Genomic DNA, 23,199 nt, shown 5'->3' on the forward strand with positions numbered 1-23,199 from the left:
AGAAAAAAAACACCAAAATAAGTAATATTAGCACCAAAAGCCTTCTTGGGAAGGTTTTGGCTTAAATCTCTTATCATGTTTACATATATTAACTCAGTATATGTAATACATGATTACTCTCTCTATATATGTTGAGTATGTATGTAATACATACTCAACATACATACATTACTGAGTTTAAAAAAATGAATACCATCTTTCATAGTACATGTAAAAAAGCAGAGAGAGCCATTTGAATAAAAGTAACTTCTCAGGGAGATGACATACAACTAAAGGGTTACTTAACTGAATTCCTTCTTTTTTCTGGGTTGAAGGAGAATCAGATGCTACATAAGTACCCAACAGGAAACTTACTTTAGATAAGGTGTAACCTAACAAATACCAAAGGATCAAGCAAAGTGGTGAACATACACTACAAGCACTGTTCTAACAATTCCTAGATTATTTTACTCTATTAAGAATCTCTATGGTGGTTACAGGTGCCAGGAGGATTAGACAGGTTATAAATGTCACAGGATCATGAGTTGATCTATATGGCAGAGAGGATGCTCAAGAGGATCCCATAGTCTGACCAAGTCACACAGAAGCAGCAGTGGATTTCTGACACATATAAGAGGACATTTAGTTGTTGAGCACAAACCCAGAAAATGTTTGGGAGGTAATAATTTAAAATAAAAGATTTATCAGAAATGCTTAATTTATTATCTTTTATGATTAATTCATTATACTTAAAAAAGTATTTATAGGAGAAAATCTTCAATTAAAATTCAAGTATCTGTGATGCATCCTTTTAACTACTCATAGTTTCCTGAAACTACCTTTGTAAATGTTTTTAAGCAATGACTGTTCTTTGCATACTATGGTGACTGCAACAAAAATGAAAAGCTGGTGTGAATTCAACAGAAGTTCCAATTTGGAACTGGAGGTGGAGGTGACAAAAGTGGAGCATTTGGACCACCTGCTGGCACGGCACTCCTGGTTAGAAAAAAGAGGAAATGGAAGAGAAATTCAAAAAGTAGGAAGGTGGGGGTTTGCCTACACATTTGCCACAACACACACTGAAAGTGTGCTAGCCCTTCCAGTAAAGAACACGGACAAATTTAAGTTCTTTGGCTCTAATGTCATGTATATACATATAAGACTGAATAATATCTTTGTTAAGCAAGGGATAGGAAAACTGTGACAAAGACAAACATTGGCAAGTACATGTCAGAATTAAGATATCGGTACAAGATACTGGTCTAAGTTTAAAGCCTTACCTTCCAATTGCACCGTCTATTTTCCCATGAGGACAGGATGGGCCATTTGCTCCATTCCTTTCTAGTTTTCCCTGTCCAGTCCCTGCCTCACATTGGAACCCTCAACTCCAAGGAGAAAAGGAGGGGAAAAAAAAGTACAGAGGAAAACAAAAAGATAGATAAACTTAACCCCCACAATCTATTTCCATACTTTGGCCTTCCTTTCCATTAACATTATGACACCACAGAAAACTCACAAGAGTTGTAAAACATTTCCTCCTTGAGCACCAATGATTTTCTCCTTATTCTGTTATAAAGTTTCATGATTCATTATTTTTATGCAGCTATTTTCTTTAGTCTATCTATATTACTACACTGTTGAGTAATTATACAACAATTCATCCCTCAGCATTTACTCAATCTTTAAAAGTCAGGTTTCTTTACCAAGAATTTTATCTAGCCATCAGACTCTAAGAAAATCACAATCCCAAAAACTAAATAAAAGAAAGAGAAAAGAAAATCACAATCCATCTTAACAGTTTATTTTGAATGTCCACATCATGTCTTGCACAAATTGGTTATCCCAAAACTGTAAAAGTCAACACAGTAAGTGTTTTAACTGAAAATCTATTAAGTAAATAAATGTAAAACATTATATAAATCTACTAAATCATAAGATTTCTTCCTAAGAAGCTCATCATACACACAGAAAAAGCCTCTACTCCATATTATCCTTTAATTATAGATGAGAAATGCTTTTAGTTGGAACTCACCCATCATGGCAATCAGCTTGACTACTTGGAAACTAGGGAAATGGTTCTCCCATCAGCATTCTCTGTGGCCTAAGGAGGTAAAAAATGAGCAGAGTAATAGTAAGAAGAAAGAGAAGAGGGAGCCATAAAAAGAAAAAAACCAGTACAAGTAACACTAATGAGAATGTACAATATTAATATTTTACACATTTTTATGGGGAAAGTGCCTTATTCTTCCCAGATATTCAATTATTGAGAATGAACTAAAAATCATTATTACTTTATATTAAATTTATTTCAGTATTTTTCAGATCCCTTTCTATCTAAACTAAAGCAAAACAAAATGGAACAATTTTTGACAGTTAAAAAGCTTAAGAGAGCTGCTCCTCCTAGCCTCGCCTCTCCCGGCCGCATCCCGGGGGACCCGAGCGAGCAGCCGGGACCATGTTCCGACGCAAGTTGACAGCCCTTGACTACCACAACCCTGCCGGCTTCAACTGCAAAGATGAAACAGAATTTAGAAACTTCATTGTTTGGCTTGAAGACCAGAAAATCAGACACTATAAAATTGAAGACAGAGGTAATTTAAGAAACATCCACAGCAGTGACTGGCCCAAGTTCTTTGAAAAGCATCTCCAAGATGTTAACTGTCCTTTCAAGATTCAAGATCGACAGGAAGCAATTGACTGGCTTCTTGGCTTAGCTGTTAGACTTGAGTAAGGAGATAATGGCTGAAAAATACAACAAGGACTTGGTACCTGATAATACAAAAAACCACTGACAATGCAGCTAAAAATGCAGAGCCACTGATCAATTTGGATGCAAATAATCCTGATTTTAAGGCTCGTGTAATGGCTTTAGCTAATCTTCTTCAGATTCAGCGTCATGATGATTACCTGGTAATGCTTAAGGCAATTCGCATTTTGGTCCAGGAGCGCCTGACACAAGATGCAGTTGCTAAAGCAAATCAAACGGAAGAGGGCTTGCCGGTTGCCTTAGACAAGCACATTCTTGGTTTTGACACGGGGGATGCAGTTCTTAATGAAGCTGCTCAAATTCTGTGATTGCTGCATACAGAAGAGCTCAGAGAGCTACAGACAAAAATTAATGAAGCCATAGTAGGTGTTCAGGCGATTATTGCTGACCCAAAGACAAACCACAGACTGGGGAAGGTTGGAAGATGAACATTTTAGGATTTCAGCTTCTCACCTACTTAGTACAATTGGGAACCATGTAAGCTTTGGCATGTGCGTGGAAATGTCATGTTTTCGAGGGAAGAATCCCAGAAAATTGACTATGTTCTAGAGATTTACCATCATTGCTTTTTTTTTTAATAAAGTTGGGAAGGTGAAAAAAAAAAAAAGCTTAAGAGATAATTGAATAAACTCAAGCTCCCACAAGCAGGGGCACATAAAGATGAATGGAAAAGTCATGTTTAGAGACAAAAAGGAGGACACCCACAAAGTAGTAAAAGCCTACAAAAATTCTCTCCTCCATAAAAGAAAAAGTTATCAGAATCAACACAAAGGAATTAACCAAAAGTTTGCAGCCATCTGGGAAGCATTCTGCAGTCTCAATAAAGAGAGAAAGCCTTGTGCTGTTTTGACCTTCCCTATTCTTACCTTTCCACCCTTTACTCCCAGCTCCAAATTAGCAATTTAAACCAACAAGACCAGAGATTTCCCTGACAGTCCAGTGGTTAAGGCTCTGCACTTGCAATGCAGGGGTGCAGGTTTGATCCCTGGTCAGGGAACTAAGGAGATTCCTAGGTGGCACAGTGGTAAAGAATCTGCTTGCCAAAGCAGCACATCAAGAGATGCAGGTTTGATCCCTGCACTGGGAAGATCCCTTGGAATAGGAAATGGCAACCCACTCCAATATTCTTGTCTGGAAAATTCTATGAACAGAGAAGCGTGGCGGGCTACAGTCCGTGGGGTCACAAAGAGTCAGATACAGCAGAGTGCGCACACACAACTGGTAACTAAGACCCCACGTGCTAGAACGTGGCCAAAAACAAAACCCAACAAGCCCAAAGTCCCCATGAAAATGAGCAGCCTGGCCGCCACTGGGGAAGGCAGAATGGATTCCCCCAAAGCTACCATATTTGACCTGTCTAATGGCTTGCTGAGAGACCCCATTTGAAAGGCTGCCTTTATTTAACCTGACTTAAAGCTTTTCCAATGCAAAGAGCTTGGGGTATTTACTGAAAATCAATCAAAGACAACTGTTACATATCTCAACTGTCAGAGGTTGGGGAAAAAATAGTTGGAGCAGGCAATATATTAAGAAAAAATTTTTCTAGAAAAGCTGAGGAACAAGATGTCAATAGGGAACTCTGAAAATCTCCAACAGATTCCTAGAAATCTAGATGTTATGCAAATGCCCAAGGCTGTTGCATAGTCAAGAAAGGCCTAAGAAAATCTTCGGCTTTCACCTCTGGCTAACTTTGAGGCTTTGTGCAGCATTAACTGAAGGATGAGTTAGAACTGAGAAAATGTTAAAGGCCAGCCCCCCCCCCCCGCCCCCACACACACCCTTGAAAGACTGTGAGACTTATGAGCTGACAACTAAACTATGAGCAGTCTTCAGGGACCACATACGACAGAATACAGACTTCAAAAAGTGAGTTCTCAAACGTCATTAAACAAACAAATTATAACAACAACAACAACAAAAAATACAGGGGAGGGAGAAGAACCAGATTTCCAGAGGTGGTGCATTATAATATTTTAAATGTCCAGTTTTCAAGGAAAAAAAAGACATACAAAGACATTGGTCTACACACAGAGAAAAAGCAATCAACAGAAACCGACCCTGAAGAAGCCCGAAGGGCAGACTAACTAGACCCGTTTCAAAATTCCAGATCCCCAGACAAAAAGCAAGTGTTCAGCATAAACTACACTGTTTGTATAAGAAGTTTAGGCACAGTAAGCCATTCGCATCAGTTAGGCAGGTGGGAACCCTCCTGAAATCCAAGTTTTCAGATGCCAGCAATGGGCAGGCCTCATAAGCGGTTATTTCAAGGATAAGGAGCAAGGTCTACCTTAACTCTTTTCTACACAAGCAGCAGGAAGAAATTAATAGACAGGTTTAAAGAAACTGCAGAAATCAATAATTGTAAGTATGCTGTTCGGTGTATATTATGTAGATATAATTTATACAACAATAGCACAAAAGACAGACAAGGGATGGATTAGAAGGAAAGTTTTGTATGCCACTATAATTAAGTGGTATTAAACTATATCGTTGTAGGTTGAGATGTTGATTTGAATCCCCAGGTCGACTACTAAAGTATACATTTATTTAAATGGCAAAAGAAACAAGAGAATTAAAACAGCACACTAGAAAATATCTATTTAACAAAAAGAAGGCACTAATGAAGGAACAAGGAACAAAAAAAGATAAAACACATAGAACACAATTGGCAAAAATGGCAGATGTAATCCTACGTTATGTATAATTATATATATATATATACACATGTATATACATATATATATATATATAAAAGCAGAATGAACAAAGGCAGAAATGAGCAGACTAGGTTAAAAAACTTGACAACTATATACTGTCTACAACAGGCACATTTTAGATTCAGGCACAAAATAGATTAAAAGTAAAAGATTGTAAAAAATATACCATGCAAACAGTAGCCAAAAGGCTATACTATTAGCATAAAAATGGAATATATTACAAAATGGTTATTAATGGCAACGAAGGACATCTATAGTGGAAAAAATGGCTGACTTATCAACACGACACATAATTATAAACATGTATGCAAGGAACAACAGACTCTCAAAATACATGAAAAAAGATATGAAATAATCAATTAAAATAGGACAGTTGGAGATTTCAATGCCTCATTTTCATTAAGGGATAAACAAGTAGACAGAAACATCAATGAGAAAATGAAGATTTAAGTAATGCTATAATATGCTATATAGATAAAATACTGCTATTCAGATATAGAGCATATCTGTAGTACACTCAACCCCAAAAGAGCAAAATACACATTTTTCTCAAATGCATGTAGAACATTTTCCAGGACAGATCACATGTTAGGCAATAAAACTTATCTCAGGAAGTATAAAGAGATTTAAGAAACATTCTTGGCATATACCCCAGAGAAAAACATGGTCTGAAAGGATACAAGCACCCCAATGTTCACTGCAGCACTGTTTACAACAGCCAAGACACAGAAGCAACCTGAATGTCCATCAACAGAGGACTCAATAAAGAAGACGTGGTTCATACATACAATGGAATATCACTCAGTCATTGAAAAGAATGAAATAATGCCATTTGCAGCAACATGGATGGACCCAGACTGTCATAATGAGTGAAGTCAGACAGAGAAGGTGAGATATCCTATGGCATCCTTTATATGCAGAATCTAAAAAGAAATGATACAAATGAACTTATTTACAAAACAGAATTAGATTCACAGACTTAGAGAACAAACTTATGGTTGCCAGGGGTGAAAAATAGGGGGAAGGAATAGTTAGGGAGTTTTGGACCAACATGTACACACTGCTGTATTTAAAATGGATAACCAACCAGGTCCAAATGTAAAGCACAGGGAAAGTCTGCCCCATGTTATGTGGCAGCCTGGATGGGAGAGGAGTTTGGGGGAGAATGGTACATGTATAGTTGAGTCCCTTTGCTGTCCACCTGAAACTTATAAAATGTTAATCAGCTATAGTAGTGAGTGAATGTGTCAGTCGCTTAGTCTTGTCCAATTCTTTGTGACCCCAAGGACTGTTGCCCACCAGTCTCCTCTGTTTATGGAATTCTCCAGGCAAGAAGACTGCAGTGAGTAACCATTCCCTTCTCCAAGGGATCTTCCCAACCCAGCAATCAAACCCAGGTCTCCTGCATTGCAGGAAGCTTCTTTACTGTCTGAGCCATCAGGCAGGCCCTAACTGGCTATACTTCAGAATAAAAGAAAAAGCTTAGAAGACAAGAAACAAGTAAATGAATGTGCAGGAACAACAACAACAAAAAAACCATGATCATAAGTATTTATAAAATATCTATTAAAACGAAGTGTTATCAAGCCCTTCCTAACTGTAGAAGTTTATAACTTTGAATATAGAACTTTAGATAACTATATGCATAAAAGGCAAACCATAAAGCCAAACAGATTTATTCACCTTTAGGTCAACAGAATAAAAATACAATTGAATAGAAATAAAAGAAAAAAGATATACGATGTATGTTCCCTGACAACATGAAATGAGAAATTGGTAACAGAAAGAAATCTGGGGAATTTACAAACATGAAAATTAAACACAGTCCTAAAGAACCAATGAGACAAAAAAGAAGTAACATGGAAAATTAGAAAATGCTTTGAAATGAATGAAAATTTTAAAACATCCTGAAAAGTATTGGATGCATCTAAAGTATAATTTAGAGATAAATCTGTAACTGCTGGGAACTTGCTGGTAGTCCAGTGGTTAGGACTCAACACTCTCAATGTTGAGTTCAATCCCTGCTAAGCGAAGCCAGACCCCACAAACAGCATGACCCTCCCCCCAAAATCAAGAGACAAATTTACAACTGCTAACGTTTATGTTAAAAAATAAGATCTCAAATCAGTAACCTAAGCTTCTACCTTAAAAGGTGTAAGAGCATGTTAAATCCAAAGCAGAAGGAAAGAAACAACAGGGATTAGAAATGGAAACAAACCAGAAAATAAAAGCACAAATTTTTTAAATCAATGAAACAAAAAGTTGGTTACATGAAAGGATAAAAAAAAACTGACAAATTTTTAGCTAGATTAACCAAGAAAAAAAAGGAGGATTCAAATATCTAAACTCAGGAATTAAAGGAGAATTACTACCAGCCTTACAGAAACAAAAAGGAAAAAGGAATACTATGAATAATTGTACATCAGTGAATAAGACCACCTGGAAGAAATAAAGTGACTGAATCAGAAATTTTAAAGCTTTTCACAAATAAAAAGTCCTAACTCAGATAGATGGCTTCAAACATTTACGGAAGGATTACCACCAATTATTAATATTTTATTACCCAGTATTACTCTGATAATCAAATCAGACAAAGAGAAAACTACAGATTGATAACTTTGTGAATATAGAAAAATACTAACAAAACACTAACAAATCTAATCCAGAACATTAAAAAGAGGGATTCTACGCCAGAAACATATAGGATATATCCCCACAAAAGCAAGGTGGATTCAGCATACAACATCAATGTAATAAAACACAGATAAAAGAAAGATACATAACCACCTCAACAGACAAAGAAAATGCAAGTGCCAAAATCCAACTGCCTACTCAGAAGACTAGAAAGAGAAGGGAACTTCCTGCAGCTGATCAGGGCAACCACGAAAAACCCACAGCTAACATCATATTTAATGATAAAAAGCTGGATATGTGCTTCCTAAGATCAGAGACAAGGATGTCCAGTCTCGCCACTCTTATTTAATATTGTACTAGAGTCCTAGTCAGAAAATGAGGCAAGAAAACGAAATATTTAATAAAAGGAATTCAGACTCAATAAGAAGCAAAACCATACCTATTTGCAGGAGACAATCTTGTATACAGAAAATCTAAGTTCACAAAAACAATATTAGAGTTAATGAAAGAGGTCAGCACAGTTGCAGGATACAAGAACAACACTAAAAAATCAGTTGTATACCTATGGCTGATTCATGTTGAGGTTTGACAGAAAACAACAAAATTCTGTACAGCAATTATCCTTCAATAAAAAATAATTTTAAAAAATCAGTTGTATTTATACACATAAGCAATGAACAATATAGAACTAAAGTTTAGAAATAAATTCCACTTATATTACCATCAAAATAATATAATTCTTAGGACTGTATTTAACAACAACAAGTCTTGTAAACTGAAAACTATAAAATGCTTCTGAAAAACATTACAACAGATCTAAGTATCTGGAAAGACATTCCATGTTCATGGATTGGAAGAAAATGTTTTTAAGATGGTAAAACTCTCAAAGTCACCTTCAGATCCAATGTAATCTCTATCAAAATTCCAATGACCTTTCTTTACAGTAATGAAAGAAGTGATATTTAAATGCATATGGAACTAAAAGAGACCCTGAAGAGCCAAAACAATATTGAAAAAGAAAAATAAAGTTAGAGGACTCACACTCTCTGATTTTAAAAATTACTACAAAGTTATAGCAATCAAAATAGTGGGGGTACCGACATAAGGTCAGAGACTGGTGAAACAGAAGTGAGAGTTCAAAAGTAAACATCTATAGTTAAATGAGTGCCAAGACAACGGGGGAAATAATAATCATCAATAAATGGTGCTGGACAACTAGATATCCACATGCCAAAACAAGAAGTTAGACCCCTACCTCACACATTATGCAAACATTAATTCAACATGGATAAAAGACAAAATGGAAAAGCTAAATGTATAAAACTCTTAGAAGGGAACAGAGGTATAAACATCATTTTTTACCTACCACCCTGCAGAACTTACCTAAAGGGCACAACTTTTTCATATACATTTTACATATGCATTCACCCACATAACCACAACAGATAAAAATATGGACATTTCCAGGACCCATGAAGACTCCCTTGTACCTGTCCCCTGTCAGCCACTATTTCCCCATAAGGGAACCATCATCTTGATATTTACTGCCATAGATTAGTTTTGCCTTTTAACATTTCATGCTAATTGAAACATACAAGACATAGTCTTTGTATTTTTCTTTTTTCTTTTATGTTTTTGGCTGTGCTGCACAATTTACAGGATTTTAGCTCACCAACCAGGGACTGAACCCATGCCCTTGGCAGTGAAAGCCAGTGAAGCCCTAACCACTGGCCTACCATGGAACTGCCTGTATCTATTTTCACTTGATATTTTATGTCTCTGAAATTCTTCAACATAATCTGTACAAGTATTTTATTCACTTTCATCACTGTGTAATATTCCATTATAAGCTTATACCTCGACTAATTTACCCATTCTACTACTGATAGACATGAAGGCTGTCTCCAGTTACTGGCTATTACAAATAAAAGCTCTATGAACCTCTTGAACATGCTTTTTGGTAAACATACACACATATTTCTGTGGGGTATATATCCAAGGAGGGAACTGCTAAATTTCCAAGACATGCATATAATTACCTTCAGCAGTTATGGAGGAACATTTCTTCAAAGTGTGTTAAACACAGAAACTCTCATCCGTAATGTAAGAGAATTCCAGTTCTTCCACATCCTCACCAACCCTAGCAGTCATTCTGGTGGCTGTGTAATCTATCACTGTAGTTTTAACTTCCACTTACCTGGTAATTAATGATGTTAAGTACCATTTTCATGGTTTACTGACCATTCTGATATCCTCTTTTGCAAAGTGACTATTTAATAAGCCTTTTGCACATTTAAAAATTTTAAATACAAGAACTCTGTTAGCTATGTTCATTACGGTCTACGGTCCATGTCTTATCTTTACACTTTGTTTATGGTATCTTCACTCTAACAAATCTAATGCAGTCAGTAAGTATACAGTGGAGAATTTGGGCAACTCCTTAACGAGGTGGTTAAGACTAGCATCACATATAAAAGACAGATGGACATTCTGTGTCTCAAGGTTTAATACTCTGAAAAGGAAACAGCATAAACTAAGCAGCTGAGAATGTATAACCTAAATATAATTAAATAAAGAAAACTCAGACAAAATGAGAAACACTGCATTTAAACAAAAACAGAGACTGCATTCCTCAAAAATGTCAATCAGATAAAAGTCAAAGAAGGGCTATGGAAATGTTGCAGATTCAAGGAGAGTAAAGAGACATAGCAACTTGATCATTCCTAAACCTAGACTGGATCCTGCACCAGAGAGAAACTGCTATACAGGCCATTATCAGGTCAAAATGACAAAACTGGAATATGTATAGGAATTATTTTTTCAGAAAGGCTACATTCCAGTTACTACTATCTCTGCTATCCTCCTATATTTACGCTATGATAAAAACGTGCATGTGTATTCTGGTGGTTATTAACTGGCATAAAAGACATATTAGTGATGAGTTTTTATCCACAAAACTGGTGGGAATTCAAATATATGGACTGGCTAAAATAACACAGAAACACTATGTTACCCTGCATGAACAAAATATAAAAGCCTATATTCTTTACTGTTGCTTTAGTTTTTTTAAAATTTCTTATTGAAGTATAGTTGTATACTACATTGTGTTAGTTTCTGGTGTACAGCAAAGTGGTTCAGTTATACATTTATACAATTATTCTTTTTCATATTCTTTCTCATTATGGTTTATTACAGGATACTGAATATAGCTCCCTATACTATCAGTTCAGTTCAGTTGCTCAGTTGTGTCCAACTCTTTGCGACCCCACGGACTGCAGCACACCAGGCCTCCCTGTCCGTCACCAACTCCCGGAGCCCACCCAAACTCATGTCCATTGAGTCAGTGATGCCATCCAACCATCTCATTCTCTGTCGTCCTCCTGCCTTCAATCTTTCCCAGCATCAGGGTCTTTTCCAATGAGTCAGTTCTTCTCATCAGGTGGTCAAAGTATTGGCGTTTCAGCTTCAGCATCAGTCTCTCCAATGAATATTCAGGACTGATTTCCTTCAGGATGGACTGGTTGGATCTCCATGCAGTCCAAGGGACTCTCAAGAGTCTTCTCCAACACCACAGTTCAAAAGCATCAATTCTTCTGCACTCAGCTTTCTTTATAGTCCAACTCTCACATCCATACATGACTACTGGAAAAACCATATCTTTGACTAAATGGACCTTTGTTGGCAAAGTAATGTCTCTGCTTTTTAATATGCTGTCTAGGTTGGTCATAGCTTTTCTTCCAAGGGGAGTCTTTTAATTTCATGGCTGCAGTCATCATCTGCAGTGATTTTGGGGACCAAAAAAATAAAGTCTGTCACTGTTTCCCCATCTATTTGCCATGAAGTGATGGGACCAGATGCCATGATCTTAGTTTTTTGAATGATGAGTTTTAAGCCAACTTTTTCACTCTCCTCTTTCACTTTCATCAACAGGCTCTTTAGTTCTTTGCTTTCTGCCATAAGGGTGGTATCGTCTGCATATCTGAGGTTATTGATATTTCTCCTGGCAATCCTGATTCCAGCTTGTGCTTCTTCCAGCCCAGCATTTCACATGATGTACTCTGCATATAAGTTAAATAAGCAGGGTGACAATATACAGTCTTGACGCACTCCTTTCCCAATTTGGAACCAGCCTGCTGTTCCATGTCCAGTTCTAACTGTTGCTTCTTGACCTGCATACAAATTTCTCAGGAGGCAGGTCAGGTGGTCTGGTATTACCATCTCTTGAAGAATTTTCTACAGTTTGTTGTGATCCACACTGTCAAAGACTTTGGTGTAGTCAATAAAGCAAAAGTAGCTGTTTTTCTGGAACTCTCTTGCTTTTTCAATGATCCAGCAGATGCTGGCAATTTGATCTCTGGTTCCTATGCCTTTTCTAAATTCAGTCTGAACATCTGGAAGTTCACGGTTCACATACTGCTGAAGCCTGGCTTGAAGAATTTTGAGCATTACTTTGCTAGTGTGTGAGGTGAGTTCAATTGCGCAGTAATGCGAACCTTCTCTGGCATTGCTTTTCTCTGGGATTGGAATGAAAATTGGTCTTTTCCAGTCCTGTGGCCACCGCTGGGCTTTCCAGATTTGCTGGCATATTGAGTACAGCACTTTCACAGCATCTTTTAGGACTTTCACGAACCTTTTAGGAGTTGAAATAGCTCAAGTGGAATTCCCTGTACTATACTTTGCTTTTTACCTATTTTCTACATTGCTGTTGCTGTTGTGTCTGACTCTTTGCAACCCCATGGGCTGCAGCACATCAGGCTTACCTGTCCTTCACTATCTCCCAGAGGCTGCTCAAATTCATGTCCACTGAGATAACGATGTTATCCTCTGTCACCCTCTTCTCCTTTTGTCTTCTATCTTTCCCAGCATCAGGGTCTTTTCCAATGAGTTGGCTCTTCACATCAGGTGGTCAAAGTACTGGAGCTACAGCTTCAATTTTATACATAGAAGCTTGTAACAGTTAATTCCAAATTCCCAATTTATCCCTCTCCCACCCTTTGGTAAACAAGCTTGTTTTCTATTTTTCTATATCTGTGAGTCTGTTTCTGTTTTGTAAGCAGATTCATCTGTGTCATATTTTAGATTCCACATGTAAGTAATATCATAACGGTATTTTTCTTTCTGTATATGACTGACTTCACTTAGCATGATAATCTATAAATCTATTCATCTTGCTGCAAATGACATTATTTCATTCTTATTTTAAGGCTGAGTAGTATTTGTGTGTGTGTGTGTTTGTATACACATATATATCTCACATTTTCTTTATCCTTACATCTGTCAATGGACATTTAAGTTGCTTCCACGTCCTGGCTATTGTAAATGTGCTGCTATCAACACTGGGGTGCATCTATCTTTTCAAATTAGAGTTTTCTCCCAATATATGCCCAGGAGTGGGATTTCTGGACCATATGGCAACTCTAGTTTTAGTTTTTTAAGGAACCTCCATACTGTTTTCCATAGTGGCTGTGCCAATTTACATTCCCTTTTCTCCACATCCTCTCCAGCATTTATTATCTGTAGACTTTTTAAAGGTGGACATTCTGATTGGTATGAGGTGGTACCTCATTGTTGTTCTGATTAATTGGCAATGTTGAGCATGTCTTCATGCGTCTATTGCCCATCTGGATGTCTTCTTTGGAGAGACGTGTATTTAGGTCTTCTGCCCATTTTTTGATTGGGTTGTTTGTTTTTCTGTTATGGGGCTGTGCAAGCTGTTTGCATATTTTGGGAATTAAGCCCTGGTTGGTCGCATCATTTGAAAATATTTTCTCCCAGTCCGTAGGCTGTCTTTCCGTTTGGGTTTTTGTTTCTTTTGCTATGCAAAAGCTTGTAAGTTTGATTAGGTCCCATTTGCTGAATTTTGCTTTTACTTCTATTGTCTTGGGAGACTGACCAAAGAAAACACGGGCCCAATTTACGTCAGAGGGCGTTCTGCTTGTGTTCTCTTCTAAGAGTTTCCAGTATCGTGCATCGTATTCAAGTCTCTAAGCCATTTTGAGTTTATTTTTGTCTGTGGTGTGAAGGTGTGTTCTAACTTCACTCATGTACATGTGGCTGTCCAGTTTTCCCAACACCACATTTGTTGAAGAGACTAATTTTTTCCCACTGCATATTCTTGCCTCCTTTGTTAGATTAACTGACCGTAGGTATGTGGTTTATTTCTATAAAAGCCTATCTCCTTAAAGACAGTGCCAAGGCCAGTCATTCATTTTGAGGAGTCTGGTTATTTAATGCCACCAAAAAGATTAACCAATTCCTGCCTCTACAATTTTGTTGCATCTGTACATCAACTGAATCTTTCATGCAAGGTATGGCTGAAGTACCTTAAAAATAAGGAAGCTGAGGAATTAACATGTTTACAAAGCAGATGGCACTTAGTATTTTTAAACTTGCTTGCTAATAAATGATGACAAAATAAAAGTCTACTATATTTGGAAGGATCTGGTCTAACGTTTACTTTCACTATAAGCCAAAAGATTATAAGAAAGCAGCTGATGTTCACTTCACTTCACTGATTGCTATATATTTTATTTACCTAAAATAACACAATAATTGTGCATAACCAATTAGATTTTGTTCAATTCACAACAGCCAACTTAGGGCCTCCTGACTCACTTTTACTACATCCAAGAGTCTTTCCCCCAAGTCTTTAAGTGGCTGCTAAGGTCTACTGACCATCTAATATAAAACATCTCCCTCACTCACTCAATTATTTTTTTTTTTACATCATCCTATTTTTGCTTCTTGATAAAATATATCACGATATAAAAATTCTTTTAGTCAGTTTACTCATTTATTGCACCTCCATCCCCACTGGCACACAGGAGCCTTAAGAACAGAGTCTCTGTTGATATGATTGATCACTGCACCTCTGATGCACAGAATAGTGCATGGTTCTTAGAAGGTGCTGGGTATTTCAGAATAAAAGAAAATTTTTTAAAGTGGGAGGTGGAGAATAAGAGAAGACAGGAGTTATCTTGCAAAGATCAAAAAACTCTAAAAGAATGGGGTTGGGTTGGGGGGGCCAGGAGGTCTACACAAATGCTCAGACACTAAGAAAATGAGTCAGACATTAGTAAGACAGTTTTGTACTCCACACTCAAAAAGCCCATGGACCAGTAGAGAAAAGAGGAAAAGACGCTGCTGTAGTACTATGGATTTTAACAGAGATATGTCATTAAAATACAAGTAAGAACTAGCGCACTGCATGACAGTATCTGTCATACTGTCCTCCGACTATTAGTAACTTAGAGTAAGTGCATTCCCCCATCCACAAGTAGATGATGAACTGAGATCAAACCAAAGGTTATGTATCTCTGTCTTCACCTAAAAATGACAGTCAAAAGTGGTATTCAATCTAAATGTATCAAACCATTCTAACAAGATTTTAATGACTTTCACATTTATAAGAAATGAATAATGATTAAGAGACTCCAACCTGATACAAATAAATTGCAAGTCAAAACAGACCTATGATCAGGAACAAGAAAAGGGTGCCTATTCTTACCACTATTATTCAACACAGTTTTGGAAGTCCTAGCTATAGCAATCAGAGAAGAAAAAGAAATAAAAGGAAGTCAGATTGGAAAAGAAGTAAAACTCTTGTTTGCAAACAACACAATACTATACACAGAAAACCCTAAAGATACTATCAGAAAATTATTAGAGCTAATCAGTGATTTAGAAAAGTTGCGGATACAAAAATCAATACACAGAAATCACCTGCATTTCTATACATGAACAATGAGATATCAGAAAGAGAAATTAAGGAATCAAGCCCATTTACCACTGCAACATAAAGAATAAAATACCTAGGGATAAATCTACCTAAAGAGACAAAGAGCTGTACACAGAAAACTGTAAGACACTGATGAAAGAAATAAAAGATCACATAAACAGATAGATATTCCATGTTTCTGGGTTGGAAGAATCAATACTGTGAAAATGACTACACTACCAAATGCAATCTACAGATTCAGTGCAATCCTCATCAAATAACCAATGGCATTTTTCACAGAACTACAACAAAAAATTTCATAATTCATATGGAAACACAAAAGACCCCAAATAGCCAAAGCAATCTTGAGAAAGAAGAATGGATCTGGAGGTTTCCTGACTTCAGACTATACTACAAAGCTACAGCAATCAAAACTATATGGTACTGGCACAAAAAAAAGAAATATAGACAAATGGAACAAGATAGAAAGCCCAGACATAAACCCACACACCTATGGGCACCTTATCTTTGACAAAGGAGGAAAGAATATACATTGGAAAAAAGACAGCCTCTTCAATAAATGGTGCTGGGAAAACTGGAAAGCTACATGTAAAAGAAGGAAATTAGAATACTTCCTTACACTATATACAAAGATAAATCCAAAGTGGATTAAAGACCTAAATTTAAGACCAGAAACTATAAAACTCTTAGAGGGAAACATAGGCAGAACACTCCATGACATAAATCACAGCAAGATCCTCTATGACCCACTTACTAGAATAATGAAATAAAAACAAAAATAAACAAGTGGGACCTAATAAATTAAAAGCTTTTTCACAGCAAAGGAAACTAAAAACAAGGTGAAAAGACAGCCCTCAGAATGGGAGAAAACAAGAGCAAATCAAACAACTGACAAAGGGTTATTTCCAAAATATTCAAGCAGCTCATACAAGTCAAAACCAGAAAAACAAACAACCCAATCAAAAAGTGGGCAAAAGACCTAAACAGACATTTCTCCAAAGAAAATATACAGATGGCTAATAAACACATGAAAAGATGCCCAACATTGCTAATTATTAGACAAATGCAAATGAAATCTACAATGAGATATCACCTCACACTGGTCAGAATGGCCATCATCAAAAAATCTACCAACAATAAATGCTGGAGAACATGTGAAGAAAGGGGAACCATCTTCCACTCTTGAAGGGAATGTAAATCAATACAGCCACTATGGAAGACTATGGACAGTCCTTAAAAAACCAGGAATGAAACTACCATATTACCCAAAAATCCCACTACTGGGCATATACCCTGAGAAAACCGTAACTGAAAAAGACACATTTAACCCCAATGTTCACTGCAGCAATATCTACAATAGCTAGGACGTGGTAGCATCCTAGATGTCCATCGACAGATAACAGATAAAGAAGCTGTGGTACATATATACAATGCAATATTACTCAGCCATAAAAAAGGAATGCATAAAAAAGGAAAGTTCTACTGAGGTGGATGAACCTAGAGACTATTATCCAGAATGAAGTATGTCAGAAGAGAAAAACAAGTATCACATATTAATCCACATATATGGAATCTAGAAAGATGGTACTAATGATTCTATTCATGGCAGCAATGGAGATGCAGATGTAAAGAAGAAACTTATGGACATGGGGTGAGGGTTGGGAATGAGGGGGTGGGATGAATTGAGAGAGGAGTATGGAAACATATACACTACCATATGTAAAAGCAGTGCTAAAAGAAAAATGTATAGCTATAATGAAGTGAAAGCAGTGGTAAGAGAGAAATTTATATCTGTAAATGTACATATTTTAAAAAGAAGATTTCAAATCAACAACCTAATTTTACATCTTAAGGAACCAGAAAAAGAACAAACTAAACCCAAAGCTAGCAGAAGGAAAGAAATAACAAAGATTAGAGGAGAGAAGCAAAATAGAGAAGAGATAAATAATAAAAGAAAAATCAATAAAACCAAGAGTTGATTCTTCAAAAAGATCAACAAAATGGGCAAAATTTTAGCTAGACTAAGAAGAGTTTAGAAAAGAGTCAAACAACTAAGATCGAAAATGAAAGAGGAGACATTACAGAAGTAAAAATAATCAGGGAATTCCTTAGCAGTCCAGTGGTTAGGACACCACACTTCCTCTGCAGGAGGTACACAGATTCAATCTCTGTTGGGAAACCAAGATCCCATATGCCACATGGCACAGCTAAAAAACAAACAAACAACAACAACAAAAAACCCAAATGAATAAACACACAAAAACCTGCTAAAAAGAAATGTCTAGGTCCAGACAGTTTCACTGGTAATATTCTACATTAGAAGAAATTCTTCCAAAAAACTGACGAGGAAGGAAAATCTACTAACTCACTGGATGAGGCCAACATTAGCCTGATACCAAAGCCAGACAAAGTCATTACAGGAAAACTACAGACCAATTATCTCTTATGAATACTGATGCAAAAAATCCTTAACAAAGCACTAGGAAACAAAACTAAGCAGCATATCAAAAGGATTATGCATCACAATCAAGTGGGACTGATTATTAAAAGGCAAGGATGATTCAACACATGAAAAAAAATCAATGTAATAAACCACATTAAGGGAAGGAAGCGGAAAAAAAACAGTCCTTTCAAGTGATGCATAAAAAGCATTTAACAAAATTTAATACTCTTTCATGACGAAACACTCAAGAAACTAGCAACAGAAGGAAATTTCCTAAGCATAAGAAAGATCATATAAGAAAAGCCTGTACGTAACATCATACTCAAGGGTAAACAACTGAAAGCTTTTCCCCTAAGCTTTTCCTGTTCAGATTAGGAACAAGACATAGATGTCCACTTTGCCACTTTTATTCAGCATAGTACTGGAAGTTCTAGTAAGAGCAATAGGCATGAAAAGAAACAGACTTCCAAATCAGAATGAAAGAAGTAAAACTGTCTCTATTTGAAGATGACATGATCTTAAATATAGAAAAGTCTAAAGATTATGTGTATGTACACACACACATACACACACACACACACACACACACACACGGTGCTGAAGCTAATAAACATATTCAACAACACTGTGTGTATTGTTACAAAATCAACACACAAAAATCAATTACATTTCTACACACTGTGAACAATCAGAAAATGAAATTAAGAAAATCCCATTTACAATAGCATCAAAAATAAAGTACTTATGAATTAACCAAGGTACTAAAAGATGTATACAATGAAAACTACAGAATGCTGCTGAAATAAATTAAAATGACACAAATAAATGAAACATATACACAAATAAATGAAACATATTTGTCCATGAATTAGAAGACTTAATACTAAGATGTCAATACTACACAAAATGATCAATAGATTTGATGTAAACCCTATCAAAATCCCAATGACATTTTTTGCAGAAACAGAAAAATCCATCCAAAAGTTCACATGGAATCTCAAGGGATCCCAAATAATTGAAACAATCCTGAAAAGAAACAAAATGAGAGGACTCACACTTTCTGATTTTTAACTCACTACAAAGTCACAGTAATCATAACAACACAGTACTGGCATAAACACCAATGGAATAGAACCCAGGATTATACCCTTGCATATTTGGTCAAATAATTTTTGACAAGAGTGCTAAGCCTATTTAAGAGGGAAAGAATAGTTTTTTAATAATATGGTGATGGGAAAACTGGATATCCACATGTGCAAAAAAAAAAAAAAGTCACTGGTACTTTACACCAGATACAATTACCTTAAAATGGATCATAAACCTAAATATAAAAGCTAAAACTACAGAACTCTTCAAACAAAGTATACAGGGAAACCATTTTTACAACAATCTCTTGAATGTGACATCAAAAGCACAGTCAACAAGAGAAAAAATAGGCAAATTGGAGTTAATCAAAATTTAAAACACCTCATGGATAAACCTAGAGGACATTATGCTAAGTGAAATAATTCAGGTATAGAAAGGCAAATAATGCATGATTCCACTTATATGAGGTATCTAAAATAGTCAAATTTATAGAAACAGAATAAACCTGTGGTTGTTGGGTTCAGGGAAGTTGTCAGGTGTCAAAAATGGGGCATTTTTATTCAATGTATGTAACATTTCAGTTATGCTGATGATTAAGTTCTAGAGATCTGCTGTAAAACATATTGCCTAAAGTTATTAATATGGTATTGGGCACTTCAAATTTTGTTAAGAAGGTAGATGTCATGGGAAGTATTCTTGTTGTTGTCAGTAAGTCATGTCCAACTCTTTGTGACCCCATAAACTGCAGCACACCAGGCTTCCCTGTCCTTCAGTATCTTCTGGAGCTTGCTCAAACTCAAGTCCATTGAGTCAATGATGCTATCTAACCATCTCATCCTCTGCCGCTCCCTTCTCTCTTGGCCTCAGTCTTTTCCAGCATTAGGGTCTTTTCCGGTGAGTTGGATCTTATCATAAGGCGGCCAAAGTACTGGAGCTTCAGCTTCAGCAGCAGTCCTTTCAATGAATATCTAGGACTGATTTCCTTTAAGAATTGACTTGTTTGATCTCTCTAGAGTCTTCTTCAGCACCACAGTTTGAAAGCATCAATTCTTTGGCACTTAGCCTTCTTTTTGGTCCAACTCACATCTGCACATGACTACTGGAAAAACCATTGCTTTGACTATATGGACTTTTGTCAGCAAAGTGATGTCTCTGCTTTTTAATATGCTATATAGGTTTGTCATAGCTTTTCTTTCAAGGAGAAAGCATCTTTTAATTTCATGGCTGCAGTTACAATCCGCAGTGATTTTGGAACCCAAGAAAATAAATCTGTCACTGTTTCCACTTTTCCCCCATCTGTTTGCCATGAAGTAATAAGACCAGATGCCATGATTTCTGTCTTCTGAATGTTGAGTTCTAAGCCAGTTTTTTCATTCTCCTCTTTCACCCCCATTAAGAGGTTCTTTAGATCCTCTGTTTTCTGCCATTAAGAGTCATATCATCTGCATATCTGAGGTTGTTGATATTTCTCCCTGCACTCTTGATTCCAGTCTGTGATTCATCCTGCCCAGTATTTCACATGATGTACTCTGCATATAAGTTAAATAAGCAGGATGACAATATATAGCATTGACTTACTCCTTTCCCACCACCAAAATAAGAAAGCGGGGAAAGGGAAACCAGGAATTTGGGGGAGGCCCTGCACGTTTCATTACTCCAATTGTGATGACAGTATCATGAGTGTTCATTTATGTCCAAACTCAAAAACTGTATACATTAAATATGTGCAGTTATTTTTTTTATCAGTTACACCTCAATAAAACTTTAAAAATTTTTATACTTCTGTGTATCAAAGGACACAATCAGCAGGGTGAAAAGATAATCCATGGAATGGGAGAAAATATTTGCAAATCATTTATCTGATAAGAGGTTAATGTCCAAATTTATCAGTTACTCTTACAATTCAACAAAAAAATAAGACTAAAAAAATGGACAAAGGACTCAAGTCATTTCTCCAAAGAATATCACTAATCACGAAGGAAACAAACACAAATCAAAACAACGAAATATCATCTCACACCCATACAATGGCTACTGTTAAGAAAAATGAAAATAAATGTTGACAAAATGTGGAAAATTTGGAACTCCTGTATACTGCTGGTAGGAACGTGCAGTCACTATGGAAAACAGTATGGTGGGTCCTCAGAAATTAAAACCTAAGTTACCATGCTGTGCTGTGCTTAGTCGCTCAGTCGTGTCCGACTATTTGCAACCCCAGGGACTGTAGCCCACCAGGCTCCTGGCGGGGTTCTCCAGGCAAGAATACTCCAGTGGGTTACCATGTCCTCCTCCAAGGGATCTTCCCAACTCAGTGATCAAACCCAGGTCTCCCACAGTGCAGGCAGATTCTTTACCATCTTAGCCACCAGGGAAGCCCAAGAATACTGGAGTGGGCAGCCTATCTCTTCTCCAGCAGATATTCCCGACCCAGGAATCTAATCAGGGTCTCCCGCATTGCAGATGGATTCTTTACCAACTGAGCTACCAGGGAAGCATATATATAATGGAGAATTATTCAGCCTTAAAAAGGAATTAGATCTTTATATATGCTACAACAGGGATAAACTTTAAGGACATTTTACTAAATGAAATAGGCCAGTCAACAAAAATATAAATACTGTTATGATTCTACTTATTTAAGTCAAATTCACACAGATAGAAAGCAGAAAGAAAGTTATCAGGAGCTAGGGTCAGAGGAAAAGGAGGAGTTTTGTTTAATGAGTCTAGAGTTTCAGTTTTGCAAGATGAAAGAGTTCTAGAAATGGATGGTGGTGACGGTGAAATATACTAGCAATATTATGTAAGAATGCTGGTATACTTAATGTCACTGTACTATACAGTTAAAAAAATAGTGAAGATGGTAAATTTTAAGTTATTTGTATTTTACCACAATTTTAAACAACCCGCTACAGTATTCTTGCCTGGGAAATCCCATGGACTAAGGAGCCTGGCAGGCTACACAGTTCATGGGGTTGAAAGAGTCAGACATGACTTAGCAACTAAACCACCACTACAATTTAAAAAAATACCAAGAAAACCCCCCAAAACCCTTATTTCTTGCAAAATCCCGACAAGACTCAACTCTAAAACCTAATGATCCTACACTATCTTTTCCTTCAAATGCAACCATTTACTTTTTCAATGTAGGATTTTACTGTGTATTTCAAATGATCTACTAACATTGTAAACTTCCCCATTTCAAACGATTTGAGGACTACTATTCACTAGTTTCTTAAAAAAAACAAACAAAAAACACTAAGTGTCTACTCACTATGTGCCACATATACTGAAGTAAACAAATCGCTGTACTCTTGGGGCTTACACTTTAATGAGGAAGGCAAACATGTGACTACAAAGTGCCAATGAAGAAAACGAACACATCCCAAAAAAAAAAAAAGAAAACGAACACAGTGAATGAGAAAACATGTAAAACCTCTAAAACTACGAAGGTATTAATCTTCTTAAGAAGACTCAGTGGGAAAACTCTAAAGGATGAAAAAAAGCACATGCAAATGCCCAAAAAGCTCAGCATGTCCCAGGAACTATAGGAAGAACTGTGTGATCAGTATTTTACAAAGCAAAGAGGGAGTGGCAATAAATAAATTGAAAATGTAAGCCAGAACTACAACCAAGGAAGTTCATAAAGCAATCTAGATATCATATGTAATACAACAGAAGGCCGATAATGGTTTCAAGCAAAGATAAGACATCATTTGATTTGAGGTTTTTTTCTGTTTGGTTGGTTGGGTTTTGTTTCTGTTTTTTTCATTTGTTCTTGAATGTCACATTGGCTGCTCAGTAAATAGCCAAAACGTGTATCAGGTATAGACAGGAT

General features: G+C 36.5%; 1 protein-coding gene and 1 pseudogene across 1 annotated transcript in view; one reads left to right on the top strand and one right to left on the bottom strand.

Moving 5' to 3' along the window:
- MAP3K2 (mitogen-activated protein kinase kinase kinase 2) overlaps window positions 1-23,199 on the bottom strand; it is an 87,879-nt gene that overhangs the window by 41,144 nt on the left and 23,536 nt on the right. Inside the window, exon 2 of the mRNA XM_043488266.1 lies at window positions 2,012-2,080. Coding sequence (XP_043344201.1) covers window positions 2,012-2,018 — 7 coding nt within the window. The 5' untranslated portion in view covers window positions 2,019-2,080. The remainder of the gene's footprint in view (window positions 1-2,011; window positions 2,081-23,199) is intronic.
- LOC122453932 lies at window positions 2,377-3,174 on the top strand (annotated as a pseudogene).

This window comes from Cervus canadensis, chromosome 15 (genome assembly GCF_019320065.1).
Source record: "Cervus canadensis isolate Bull #8, Minnesota chromosome 15, ASM1932006v1, whole genome shotgun sequence".
Lineage (NCBI taxonomy): Eukaryota > Metazoa > Chordata > Mammalia > Artiodactyla > Cervidae > Cervus > Cervus canadensis.